Below are 12,927 nucleotides of genomic sequence, written 5' to 3' on the forward strand. Positions count from 1 at the left end.
CTAATTAAGAAATAGGATTAATGTGATTTAGCCCCAGTTCTTATGCAGATTTAAGAACTCTAGACAATGTTTCTCAATGGTGCCTGTACTTGAGAATGGTCTTGGAAGTCTTTACAAACTTAATTCCCTAGCCCACAGCCACAATGTATCCAACCAGGCAACGCACCAGCAAGCCAGGCACCCGTATGTTTCAGAGAGCCTGTGGAGAGGTTCAGGCAAGGTTGAGAAGAGATGATAAGGGAACCTCAGACTTGGTAACACATCTATCGGGGTTGTCTGGGGCAGCAGAAGCAACAGAGTGTGTGCATATAAACAGAAGAGATCGGTTTTAAGGAATTAGATACTGTCAAATCCAAAGCTTGCAGAGCAGGGCCAACACAGGCTGCAGGTCTAGTGAGAATCTGTGCCGCCTTTCAAATCAAAAAGCCACCTGCCTGGGCTAGGGAGAGATGGCTCAGTGCATTAGAGCACTTCTTATACACGCATGAGGACCCGAGTTCAGATCTCTGGCACCCACCTGACAATCCAGACCTGGGGAGGGAAGGAAAGCAATCAGGATTACTGGAATGGTGAGCTTCAGGCTCAGGGAGAAACTCTGTCATAAAGAGTAAGGCGGAGAGTAAGAGGGTAACTGATGCCCTTCCAGGCCAATGTCATGTATACACTTGAATCTCTCTCTCTCTCTCTCTCTCTCTCTCTCTCTCTCTCTCTCTCTCTCTCTCCTCCCCTCCCTCCTTTCTACCCTCTCTGTCCATCCAAGGAAGCCACGACCTTGGTTTCACTTAGAGTTAGCTAGGTTGTCTATTCTAGAACATCACACAAACGAAAGGGAGCGAAGCGCTCTTACCTGCTGAGCCATCCTTCAGCCCCCCTACTTACCCTTTGATAGCTTTAGGATATGAGATAGTGTGCTTTAGTTCTCATCTCATAGCAGCCATTGTGATCTCTTTCCCTTCTTTTGATTAGCTTTGCTTGACTTTTAACAGCCTTTCTAAAGAATCCAATCTGGATTTAAAAAAAAAAAATCAATCACGTGTTTCTGTTTTCTGGCTTATTGACTTATGTTTTGGATTCCCTCTCTTCCTCTACATACGTGTGACGTTTGCTCCTGTGTCTTAATTTGTTCACTCGTGGCTGTTCCTTAATACCTAAGTTTTCGTACTTTTAACATACAGACAGATATAAGCATTAAAGTTGTATATCTTCCTCTAAGAGCCATTGTGGTTTCACCGTGCAGGTTTCCATGTGTTGCTTTTATTATTTTTTTATTCAGCATTTGATTTCCCTGCATTTTGAGGATTTTCCAGACAGTGCATTGATCTCTGCCTTAGCCTCTTTGCATGCAGGTGACGTCTCTTAGGCTTTAGTGAGCCTAGTGTTTTGGTCTAGCATATGATCTAGTGTGATGAGTGCACTAGAACTTTGCAGTTTGTCGGGAATATATCAACTGAGTTGTGTGCACTGATAGCGTCTTTGATTCATCTATATTCAGGTTGGCTTGCTTATGAACAACTAAGAGGGGTAGTTTCTTCTAATGTTCAATTCTTTGGATTTTGTTCTGCCTTGAATTTTATAGGTTTTCATTTAATATATTCTGAGCTTCATCCTGCATATTTACAATTTTGAGTGTTACGATGATGCCTTTCTGGTGGCTGCGTATCATTGTGCAACATTTGATTGTGGTTACAGCCATGTCTTGGCATTTATTTTGACTGATATTAATCTGTTAATACACATAGCCATTTTGCACAGTAAAACTTTCTTTCACTCCTTTACTGCCAACTTACCTGTGTCTTTACAGTTGATCTTTCTCTCTAAGAAGGAGCAAAGAGTTGGTTCTTGCTTTGTTCTCCAAGCTGAGAATGGGTCACCCGACCACGGCAGTTGGAAGGGTTTCTGGGAAGCAAGTCTCCGCTTTCCAGTTTGAGAGGGGGGGGCAGTAAGAAGATGAATAAATATAGCTGCCGGGTCTAAGAAATGTTTATTAACTAACTATGAAACACGTACACTGAAGACAGTTTCTCTTTTCCCCAGTGGAGTGTTCCATGCAATTATTTTGAAGAAATAAGCACGGAATTAGATACGCTCATACTTTCCCAGACCATACTGCTCTGTTGTTTACAATTGGCAAAGCACAAAGAGATAGAGCTCTCTCACAGGCCTGCTGGGGCCATAGAACCGAGGGACGCTCAGAGTCCGTGAGAAACGTAACTGGGAGGGATTCGGATGTGGTGTTTCCTGGTGGAGTCGGCTGTATCCATTGTCCTTCTGGTCAGAAAAGGCCTTTCATTTCTGTTTCTCCTGACACGGACACAGCTGGAGAAGTAGGGGACATGCTCACAGCATAGAGGGTCACGCGGCCACTTTGAAAGGGCTTCTGGGAAAGCAAGTCTTGGCAGGATAGAACAGACACCAGAGCACAGGCCAGTCTTCACCAAGAGGTATTAAGATGAATGACAAGTATTGCTTAGCCAGCGCCCGGCAGACAAAGGGTGACTAATGTTTTATTTCTATTCAGAAAAATGGTGCTTGTTTCCTTCCTGTCCACCTTGTCAGGGAGGTGCATCTTTCCCCTCGATTATCCATATGTGGTTAGACCAAAGAACAAGTCTCAGGACTCAGGCGCGCACAGAGTCTCGATTCAGCTTCTACTCCACAACGGGGGTTCTGGGCAAACTCCAGGCTGGCAAGAATCACTTGAAGTTTTTTCTGAGTGCATCTAAAGTGCTTTGGTTGGGTAAATTGTCACTTCACGCAACCTGGCCTTGGAGGGACTTGATCTGTTCTCCCTGGCTTTCAAGGTTACTGAAAAGCCACTTGTTGATGAAACTTAACTCCTAGGGTTTTCCTGAACAGAATGAAGAGGGTGGCATTTACAAAGGTCCTGAGACACACTTCCAGACGCTTCCGATTCTGTGCCTAACAACTCGGGCCTGTCCTATCACACATTAACAGCCTCGGGGGGGGGTCAAAAAAAAAAAAAAAAAAAAGGTTCAGTGTTGCCCTGGGGGGGGGTAGCTCCCTACTGTTAGAGATAACTACCAAACTTACAGCACTTGTCCAGTGACTTATGTCTCTGCTCTGCGTCAGACTGGCGGTAGTAATAAAGAGTAATGATGGAGAGGCCAGGCTTTGGAAACTGGTCTTGTTTAGGTTTTTGGGGACTTGAACCCAGAGCTTTTTGCATGCTAGGTACACATGCTCCCTCTGTTCTACCTTCCCACCCTTGAGAAAATTGTCCCCCTTTTTTTGAGAGCTATGTAACTCAGATCAGCCTAGGGCTGCAGTCCATCTGCCTCAGTCTCCTGAATAGTACGGAGCACCGGGCCGATTTATGACTGAAATTCTGACTTGGCCATTTGCTAGCTGTGCATCTTGACCCTATAGTTTTTTTCCCTTTTCTGAACCTAATGTCCTTATCTATAGAGTAGATGAATCAATATCTACCCTACAAAACTATTACTATCATTAACCGTGATGCCCGTGATACTTTCTTGTACTATGAAAAAGTTCACACAATGAAAGCAGAGCTTCTGGTGTGGCTGAGTGTGTATGTGTGTGTGGGGGGGGGCTCTACCCAGTCGCCGTCTCACTGCACTTTCCCCGTAGTTCCTTTTGCATGACCTCAGAGAGGTTCTCTATTGGTGGGCACAGGGATCATCTCCAACTTCAGGAAAGAGAAGCTGTGTCCCTCTTAAGAGTCTCAGTGAAAGCCAGGTGTGGTGGCACACACCTTTGATCCCAGTATTCTGAAGGCAGAGGCAGGTAGATCTCTGTGAGTTCAAGGTGATCCTGGTCAACAAAGCCTTGGGAGGAGGGGGGGGGGCTGGTCCCAACTAATTAACTTGGAGTCTCATTGTCCCAGAATGCATCATGCTTAGACCATGACAAATGGTGCCCAAGCCACCAGCTTTGCATCTAGGAATAAAGTTGGCTTCTAAGAAGGAAAAGAGAGAAAAAAGAAAAAAAAAAAAAAAAAAAGAAGAAGAAGAAGAAGGAAAAGAGATCATAATACCCAAGGAAGGGGACTGAATGTTACAGGGATGGAGTGAGGGGAAAAGGGCAATTTTCTCCTAGAAAGCATTAAAAAAATTGCAAGTGAATTGGGGCTTGCCACTAATCCTAGAATCCCAGAACAAAGGAATGCTTTCCTGAGTCTTGAAAGAAATAAAACCAGGCTCAGGGAAGAGAGTACCACTTAAAACAGTAGCTAGAAGCTTATGTAAAAATTACATCAGGGCTGGAGAGATGGCTCAGTGATTAAGAGCTCTTCCAGAGGTCCTGAGTTCAATTCCCAGCAACCACATGGTGGCTCACAGCCATCTGTAATGGAATCAGATGACCTCTTTTGGTGTGTCTGATGAGAGCAACAGTATACGCACATAAAATAAGTAAATAAATCTTAAAAAAGAAAAAAGAAAAAAGAATTACTTCAAGAACTGAATGAAAATAAGGATTTAACAAAATGAACGGAGAAGCCAGGATCTGGTAGGGTGTATATGGGTGGTTGTGGGTGGCTGTGGGTGACTGTGGGTGGTGGGTGGTTGAGGGTGGTTGTGGGTCATTATGGGTGGCTGGCAGCCTTGGGCACTGTGTAGTATATCTGACACTCCGTAAGCTCATTTGTTGAGGACAGCTACTCTCAACAGCAGATAAAGAGTTCAAGACTGAACTGGTATTCTCTGAGCTGTCTGCCCTCAAATAGATGCAGGACAGATGGGCCAGAGCCCTTAAGTCCCGAGAAGCCTGCTTCTCATCTTTTAGAGTAGCTGCCTCTGGACAAAGGCCTTTGCTGTGGGCCTTTCAACCAAGCAGTGATCTCGAAACCTAGCTGTCTGGCAGAACCATCAGTATTTAAACACTGTGCTTCTAGGAGCCTCCACCTGAAGGAGGTTCATTGAGCTCCAGGTGGCGCGCAGAGAACAGGTTACTGAACAAACTTCCCACCTGCCAAGCCTGGCAACTGGAGGTGTCAGGGGCCATCCTGTCCCTCTGTCTCTGGCTGTACCACTGACGCTCGGTTATCTTCCTAAGTGTGTGGAGCCACACGGGGCAGAAACTTGTGCAGCTTGGAGTGTCTGATGTGTGGCCGTGGTGCCTGGTAGGGGGCAGGTACCCAATAACCATTTGTCAAAGGAATTCAGGGGGACAGACAGGCAGCAGCAAGCTGGAGACGCTTCTCTGGGAAAGAGAACCTTTTATATCTGGAAAGAGTTTCTGTGATCGACAGGATCGAAATAAGGATGCTGGGGTTGGAGGTTCCTGGTACCTCTGGTCTGTGTAGTCTATGTAACAGTCTTCCTGGGCAGGCCTCAGTTGGCAGAGTGCTTGCCTAACACGCAAGAAGGCCTGTGTTTGACCCCAGCGACACACAAACATGATAGTGCACGCCTGTAGTCCCAGCATTTGGGAGCTGATGACAGGGGGATTAAAAGTTCAAGGTAATCCTCCGGTACAGATCAAATTGAAGCTAGCCTGGGTTGAACGCAACTTTGTTTCAAAACCAAACAGCCCTCCTTTGTCATTTTAATACAACAGTGGCAACAGTCATAATGTTATTGTTACAGTCATTATTGACTCACTAATGTCATTATGAAAACCAGACACTAGCTTTACTCTTTTGAATCTCACGGGGATGGGGACTATTCATGTTGCATGCCTCGATCACAGATGCTGAGAGGGAGGTCTTCCAGGAGCACAGGGGTAGGAAATGGCAAGACTGAATGAAGGCGTACCACCATGCCTGCCCCACACCTTGTGGGTTAGCACAGTTCTGGAGAGAGTGTTGCGCTCAGCTGCCAAGTGTCCGTGTCTGTCTTAAACACATACCAACATCCAGCAAAAGAAGTCAGTAGCTGAGGGAGTCAGGGGAAAAGAAAAGGCCCTTCAATAAAGAGACCATTGTGCCTCTTCAAACAAGACTATTTTCTTTCTCATTTCTGCTCCCCTGCTGCGTTCTGAAGGTCACTGACTGCGTCTGCACGAGCCAGGGAAGTCACGAAAGGCATACTTGGCAAGCGGAACCAGCAGTGGGAAAGGGACTGGGAGGTGGGGACAAGGAGAAGAAGAAGTGGGGGAGGAGGGAGAAAAGGAGAAAGAGTGGGAGGAAGAGGAGGAGGAAGAAAAAGAGGAGGAGGAAGGAATAAGAAGGGGAGAAGGAGACAGAGGAGGAAGAGAAGGAAAAGGAGGAGGAGGAAGAGGAGGAGGAAGAGGAGGAAGCAGCCATTTTACCACAAGGGACAGCCAAACTGGCTTTGCTTCTCTTGGCCAGCCCAATGACCTTCCTCCCATTTGCTGACCACTCCCCGGGGCTGGCCTCCCTGCTGTTCGCTCACTCACAAAACAGCCAGCTGGACAGCTCTGAGGAAGCAAACTCAGGCTCTTCCTCGGGCCTCTAGCTGGGTGCTGGCCTGTACTTCAACAGAGAGAAAGCGCTCTTGGGAGAACAGGTGCGTGACAAACTGAGGTTCATTTCATTCTTTTAGGAGTGTGCTTGTTAGTTCTGGAAACTGGGTTGGGCAGCTGGCACTGGTTAGAAAAGGTTCAGTCGTGTTCGTGGGAGAGAAACCCCAATAGTGGCAGGCCTGGCTTTCCTAGAGTGGGGAGTAGAGTCATGGGAAGATGGGAAAGAGGGTGGTGGGACAAAGCTTTCTGCTTTGGGTGGCAGTGGCTGGTCCAGGAGGTCTTTCATGCTATAAATGTCATGTATGGAAGGCTGTCTGTGGACAGCTTGGGTTGGCTTGGGTTGGAGTTAGGAGAATGAGCTGGTACTCTGAGGGGGTCACTTGGGTTCTGTCAGCCCTGGCTTACAGCAAAGGCATCTTGTAAGGAACAGCTGAGGAAGAAAACGCCTGAGGAAGGGAGACACTCAAACAAGGAGTCTAGGTTTACCTGGAGGTGAAGAAAGTTGCTTGTTTTTGTTTCATTTTGTTTTTCAAGAGAATATATATTTTTTAAGTATTCATTTTTCGAAAAGTCCACAAACACACTCCAGTTATATTTTGCTCAAGGCTCTGCAGGAAGAATTCCTGAAGCGAAGCCTGAGCACAGAACATTCCTGAGTGACAGCTGCCTCAGGAGAGGGTCAGAGTCCCTGTGAGTGAGAGAGCGGGGGTGGGGGGGGTGGGCAGGTGCAAAAGGCTCCTCCTGTACTTCACCCTCTCCCCCTAAGCTCTAACCGCAGGGCCACACTAGGCCACATTAAAGGGGAGGGATCTGTAGGTTTTCCTTTCTCAGTGTCCCCTGAGACCTAACATCTTTGTTCATCTCAAGCCTTTTCTGGGTACCCCCTCCTTCCTCAGCCTTCACAGAATCCCCAAGCTGGTGGTCCTCACAGCTCCATCAACAGCTTCTCTCTGGCAGCACTGTGCCGCCTTTTCTGAGAAACAGGCTGAGAAGCTGGGCCTGAGAGACAATCACTCATTTCTAAATCCCGTCCTTAGCTCTTCGGTGAATATGTAACCACCATGGGAAAGACGGTGTTACACTACTGTGAACACTCCTGTGTTCCCTGCTCTCTGCCCACTTGTATTCAGGTAAGCACCCACCTCGTAGGGTGCTTACCGGGATCCAAACCTCGGGACTGGGGAGATGGCTCTGTCAGTAAAGCGCTTGCCAGGCAAGGGTGAGGATCTAAGTCTGATATGCAGAATCCATGTAAAAGCCAGGCACAGCCATGGAGATTGGAGGGCTTGCTGGCCTAGCGATCTAGCTGAATCAGTGATCTACACACACACACACACACACACACACACACACACACACGCACACACGAATCCATCTACAGAGAGATGTACACACACAAACATACACACCTACACACACACACACACACACACACATATATATATATATATATATATATATATATATATATATATGCCAAAAAGCCTTTTAACAGCGCATGTCCCAAATATTCAACAGGTGTTGGTACTTCTGTTCTCTCTTTGAGGCCTGGTAGCAAACTCCCCAGAGGTAGGTATGCTTGCACCTACTTGCAACTGAGAACCAGGCTCAGAGAGGAAGCTGGCCCATCTACAGCTTGCAGCTCAGCACGATTGCTGCTGAGCACAGAACCAGCAATGGCAGATAACCTCAGAGCATAAGTGGTAGTCAAGTTTTAGATTCATGGGGCCGAGTTCCCGAATCCATTCTTATAATCACCATACTAAATTGTCCCTCCATAACAGCTTCGGAAAGAACTCACACTCCATTCATTTTAAATGGCACCTATTCAGGGGTTGCGGAAGGACTCTGAAAGCCCAGGTGACCTTCAACCAGCCCCTTGGAGGCATCATTAATCCCTTAGGGCAGCCTTTAAAATGTGAAAGTATCTCATTTATAAATATCTGCCTTGACCCTCATCATGGCCCCCGAGAGCAGAACTGGTCTTCTTTTACAGGTAAGGAGCCAAGGCTGTGGACTGCAGCCCTGTGAGGTCACAGTAGAGTCACCCTCCATGTCCTTTGGTTATGCATTGCGGACAACCTCAGACAGAAATTACAAAACTCAAACAGACAAAAAAACCCCACCCTACATCTGCACGGAACATATAATACAGACCTTTATCCTCGCAATGACTGTTTATGCAGCATTTGCCCTGGTAACTGCAGTAAGCCATCCAGGCATGTTTTAAAGAGCGCAGGACCATCTGAGCTGTTTCTGTGCACACATCTTGCAATCTTATGTAAGGGACTTGGGCATCCATGGATTTTGGAATCCATGAGGCATCCTGGAATCGATCACCCACATATCAAATGAGTCAGCTGTGTTGTAACTGAGGTTGGATTCTGTACCTTTCCGTTGTCTTTGAATTGGGCACCAGGATATCTAAACTTAAAAAAAAAAAAAGCAAAATCCAGTTAAGCTCTTCTGAATTAGAATCATCTTGGTTTTAAAAACTAGAATCCAGGCTGAAAAGATGGCCCAGTGGGTAAAGCAAAAATGGGGGGGGGTTTGGATCCCCAGAAAGCATGATAGAAGCTGGATGGGAATGGTGGTCCACCCGTAATCTCAGTGCCCTGGAGGAGGAGAGAGGAAACTCCCATCCGGCTAGCTAGACTAGTAGCTGGACAAGAACGAGCCTCAGGCTCAGTGAGAGACTCTGTCTCCATACATATGGTGGAGGGCAACTGAAGAAGATGTCTGATGTTAATCTTGGGCTCCTACACAGACATACACACAGACACAGACACAGACACAGACACACACACACAGACATACACACACACACACACACACACACACACAAATGCGCACTTCACACTAAGTCAATCTCCTGGCCTCTCTCAATGCCAGACCTGAGCTTCCAGACGTCCCCACCACTGCACACATCCTAGCCCACTTCCTCTCAGGCCTGGTACCCACAAGCACCCACACATTCTCTTTGGGGCACCTTGTTGTTTGGCAACTGGGTCCCTCTTTCTCCTTCCTGCCGCTGCTACCACACCCATGCCCTTCTCTGCCAACCCCACTGAGTAATAATTTTCATGGTTTCTGCTTTGTCTCCCTGCCATGCCCCACTAACTAGTCTTAAGGCTGTCTTTCTCTGTCCCTAGATTGTACCCATTGCCTTTCTCCTGTCTCCTCGGTCTCCAAACCCAGTCCCTGTCCTTTCTTATGTTAGATTAGAACTTAAATTTTGTGAAACTGATATGTAATTTTACACGTTTATGAAGAGGATGTAGTGTTTTAAATCTGTACACTACCCTCTACCCCCAGTGTCCCCGGGACAAGGCTCAAACTTCAACCTGAGAATTGTGTTAGGACAGTTTGAGGACCTGTCTGTCTTCACTGTTACCTTTACTCAGTAACTACGTCCCCTGGGCCTGGTGTGGACCTAGAAGCTGGACAGGACCGCAAAGGGACAGACAGAAACACAGACTCAGAGACAGACACAGGCTGAAGACCAGTTAGGAAACTATTACAGGTACTCAAGGAAGGAACCATGAAGAAAACTGAATTGCGACCACCACAAGCTCCAAGTAGGCTGAATGGTGGGGAACAGGGTGCCTACACTTCAGGAAGAGGACTCAGAGAGAGAGGCAAACTCCAAGATGGCAGCAGGAACAGTAAGGCTCATGTCTGTCTGCCAGAAGGTACAGCCTGGGAGGAGATCAGGCAGGGAGAAGAGTTAGGGATCGAGAAAGGCAGTGAGATCCCCCATATTACATACACACACACACACACACACACACACACACACACACACACACACACAGCCCTAAGACCTCTTCCAGCTATTCAACATGCAGAATTTTTTAACGCAGGCTTTTGGCACTTCTGTAACCACAGGACCCAACATTGTGCCTGGTGCCTCAAGACGTATTTGTGTCCTTTCTCCGCGCACCCCACCCCCACCCCCTTCCCGCCCCAAATGAGAAGACCCAGGCAATCCCTTAGGGACTGTGGGTTTGGGATGTGAGAATGAACTCCCCGAGACTGGACATTTCAAATGGCTAAGACTTGTTTTCCTCCCACGGTTTATGGGGGCATTCCACAGGTGCAGAACCTCAGCCATGTTGGCCTCCTTGTTCTATGGCTTGCTACTGGCGGCCTCTGTCACTTGGACCACGTCAGATCCGGGGGAGTCCAGCGTTGACTTAGCAGACATGCTTGACCCGGTTGAGAAGATAGACAGGCTTAACCTGGTTGAGAAGATAGGCGACACGCATGCCAAAGTGCTGGAGATCTGGATGGAGCTAGGACGACGACGACGGGAGGCAGATGCCGCTGAGATGCATGCAATCTGCAGGGTACAGCCATCAGCCACGCTGCCACCAGATCAGCCGCAGATCACTGGCTTGGTCCTCTTCCGGCAGCTGGGGCCCGGCTCCAGGCTTGAGGCCTACTTCAATCTGGAGGGCTTCCCAGTCGAGCAGAACGCCTCCAACCGCGCCATCCACGTGCATGAGTTCGGGGACCTGAGCCAGGGCTGCGATTCCACCGGGCCGCACTACAACCCGCTGGAGGTGCCGCACCCGCAGCACCCGGGCGACTTCGGCAACTTCGCGGTGCGCAACGGCCAGCTCTGGAGGCATCGCGTCGGCCTGACCGCGTCGCTGGCCGGACCGCACTCGATCTTGGGCCGCGCTGTGGTGGTCCACGCCGGCGAGGACGACCTGGGTAAAGGTGGCAATCAGGCCAGCCTGCAGAACGGCAACGCAGGTCGCCGGCTCGCCTGCTGCGTGGTAGGCACCAGCAGCTCCGCCGCCTGGGAGAGCCAGACAAAGGAGCGCAAGAAGCGGCGGCGGGAGAGCGAATGCAAGACCGCTTAAGCCTCACTCAGGGTCTCCGAGCCCAGCCGCTGCACGCATAGATGTCTCCAGGCGCCCCCAGACGCCTCTAGTCACCCCCCAGAGACTTCCGGGCGTCCTAGACAGAGGCCTCCCAGACACCTCAGTCGCCTCAGCGCGCCCCACAAGCTTCCATGCACCCCAGATGCCTTCACAAACCTCCGCGCGCTCCAGATGCCCCCCCCCCCCGTGCCCCGGACACCGTTCCTGTGTCCAGGACACCTTAGGTAACCCAGAAATCCTTTCACGCTCTTTGCAATTCCACAGACCCAGATCCTTCATGCTCTAGATCCACCCCGAGCCCCTTTGTGTCCCAAGACAATCCCACAAGCCCCTAGTCTTTGAGTCTGCTCTCAGAGAACTCCCTCTTTCTCCCCAGAGATCGCATGTGCTCAGACACTCTCCTACTCTGAGGACTTCCCAGTTCGCACCTTTGAGAGTACTCCCTTGGGGTATACTGAAATATCGCCCACCCCATTTCTTCTTGCCCCCTTTTGTTTTCTTCCTGTCCCCATAGCACCCGAGACTCCTCTCTTCCCTAGAGACCTCTTTTTTTTTTCTTCCCTTTGTTCCTCCAAGGCGCCCTGGGACCACTCTGACACCCTCGCCCCCACCCCCAAGTGCCATGTTCCTGATCATCTCCTGGGGGAGGGGGGCAGGTTCTGTTTTCATCTGTTTCCCATATGGTGCCTGCACCCCAGGGAGAGACGCTCCTTAGAGAGAGTATTTGGGAACCTTGATGTTGCTCATTAAAAACATAGCAATTCACAACACAATGCACTGGCCTTGTGTACTTTTTTTTTTTGAGACTTTGCAGCTTAGGTTTGTTGTTGTTGTTTTTTTCCTCCCCCAAAATATCCCTGAGAAGTTGCAGGTCTCCTCCTCTAATGATAGAAGGTTCTATCATTAATTGCTATGCCCTTTCAGAGGACTGAGGACATTAACAAGGACGCTTAAATGTGCATGTGTGTGGCTTCCTTACAAAAGGACACCGACACAACCGGGAGCCGAAGAACTCAAAGATGGGAGAATAAAACCCATCTGCTGTGCAGTGAGTCCCTAGCTTGGTGAGAATGAGGTAAGTGTTGAGGTACCCAGGCATGCCGTTCCCCAGATATCTCCAGAACAGCAACTGCACGTCTTATACCTTTATACACCCAGTCTGAGTACCTGAGATAGTACCTCCCCGGGCTTCCCAGGCTGGTCCTTCGAGGCAGCCTCTACTTCTCCCAGATCTAGGATGTCAGACAAACTGAACCACAATCGGAGAAACCCTTCCTCTGCGCTGCATATGCCCTGTCTCCATAGTTAGAAGTTGTGCTAACGAGATGTCGATGACATGGGGGGGGACGACCCACAATGAAGAGGAATGAAGTCCATCGACAGCCAGATCCACTCCTTTATTGCCATGTGATGGCCAATCAGAACCAGGGGAACTCGAGGCTTGGGATCAGCAGATGCTTCTCATCACTTGCCTTCTGTTCTTCTTGGGTGGGTGGGTCCCTGAATGTCCTAGCAGACCCAATCCGTATTTATTCTGTCCATTCATGGTGTTAGCCACTATTCCCAGGGCCCAGAGATAAGACACACCAGGAAAATAGCAAGACGATATTGTAGGTCTCTGTAAGAGCAA

General features: G+C 48.8%; 1 protein-coding gene across 2 annotated transcripts; it reads left to right on the top strand.

Annotated features, from left to right (window-relative positions):
- Positions 1 to 6,188: 6,188 nt before the first annotated feature.
- Positions 6,189 to 12,070, top strand: Sod3 (superoxide dismutase 3). Of its 2 annotated transcripts, XM_021211223.2 has the most exons (3): positions 6,189 to 6,453; positions 10,040 to 10,043; positions 10,508 to 12,070. In XM_021211223.2, the coding sequence occupies exon 3, from the start codon at positions 10,518 to 10,520 to the stop codon at positions 11,274 to 11,276; it is 759 nt and encodes a 252-aa protein (XP_021066882.1). In that variant the 5' UTR covers positions 6,189 to 6,453; positions 10,040 to 10,043; positions 10,508 to 10,517; the 3' UTR covers positions 11,277 to 12,070. The 2 variants fall into 2 exon arrangements, with proteins under 2 accessions (XP_021066882.1, XP_029400820.1); XM_029544960.1 differs by lacking the exon at positions 10,040 to 10,043 and having other exon boundaries at positions 6,190 to 6,449; positions 10,502 to 12,070.
- The last annotated feature ends 857 nt before the right edge of the window (positions 12,071 to 12,927 follow it).

Source organism: Mus pahari, chromosome 13 (genome assembly GCF_900095145.1).
Source record: "Mus pahari chromosome 13, PAHARI_EIJ_v1.1, whole genome shotgun sequence".
Classification (NCBI taxonomy): Eukaryota; Metazoa; Chordata; class Mammalia; order Rodentia; family Muridae; genus Mus; species Mus pahari.

Excerpts from the sequence above, each read along its gene's own strand:
- Sod3 (XM_021211223.2), top strand. The coding sequence starts at position 10,518 with ATGTTGGCCTCCTTGTTCTATGGCTTGCTACTGGCGGCCTCTGTCACT.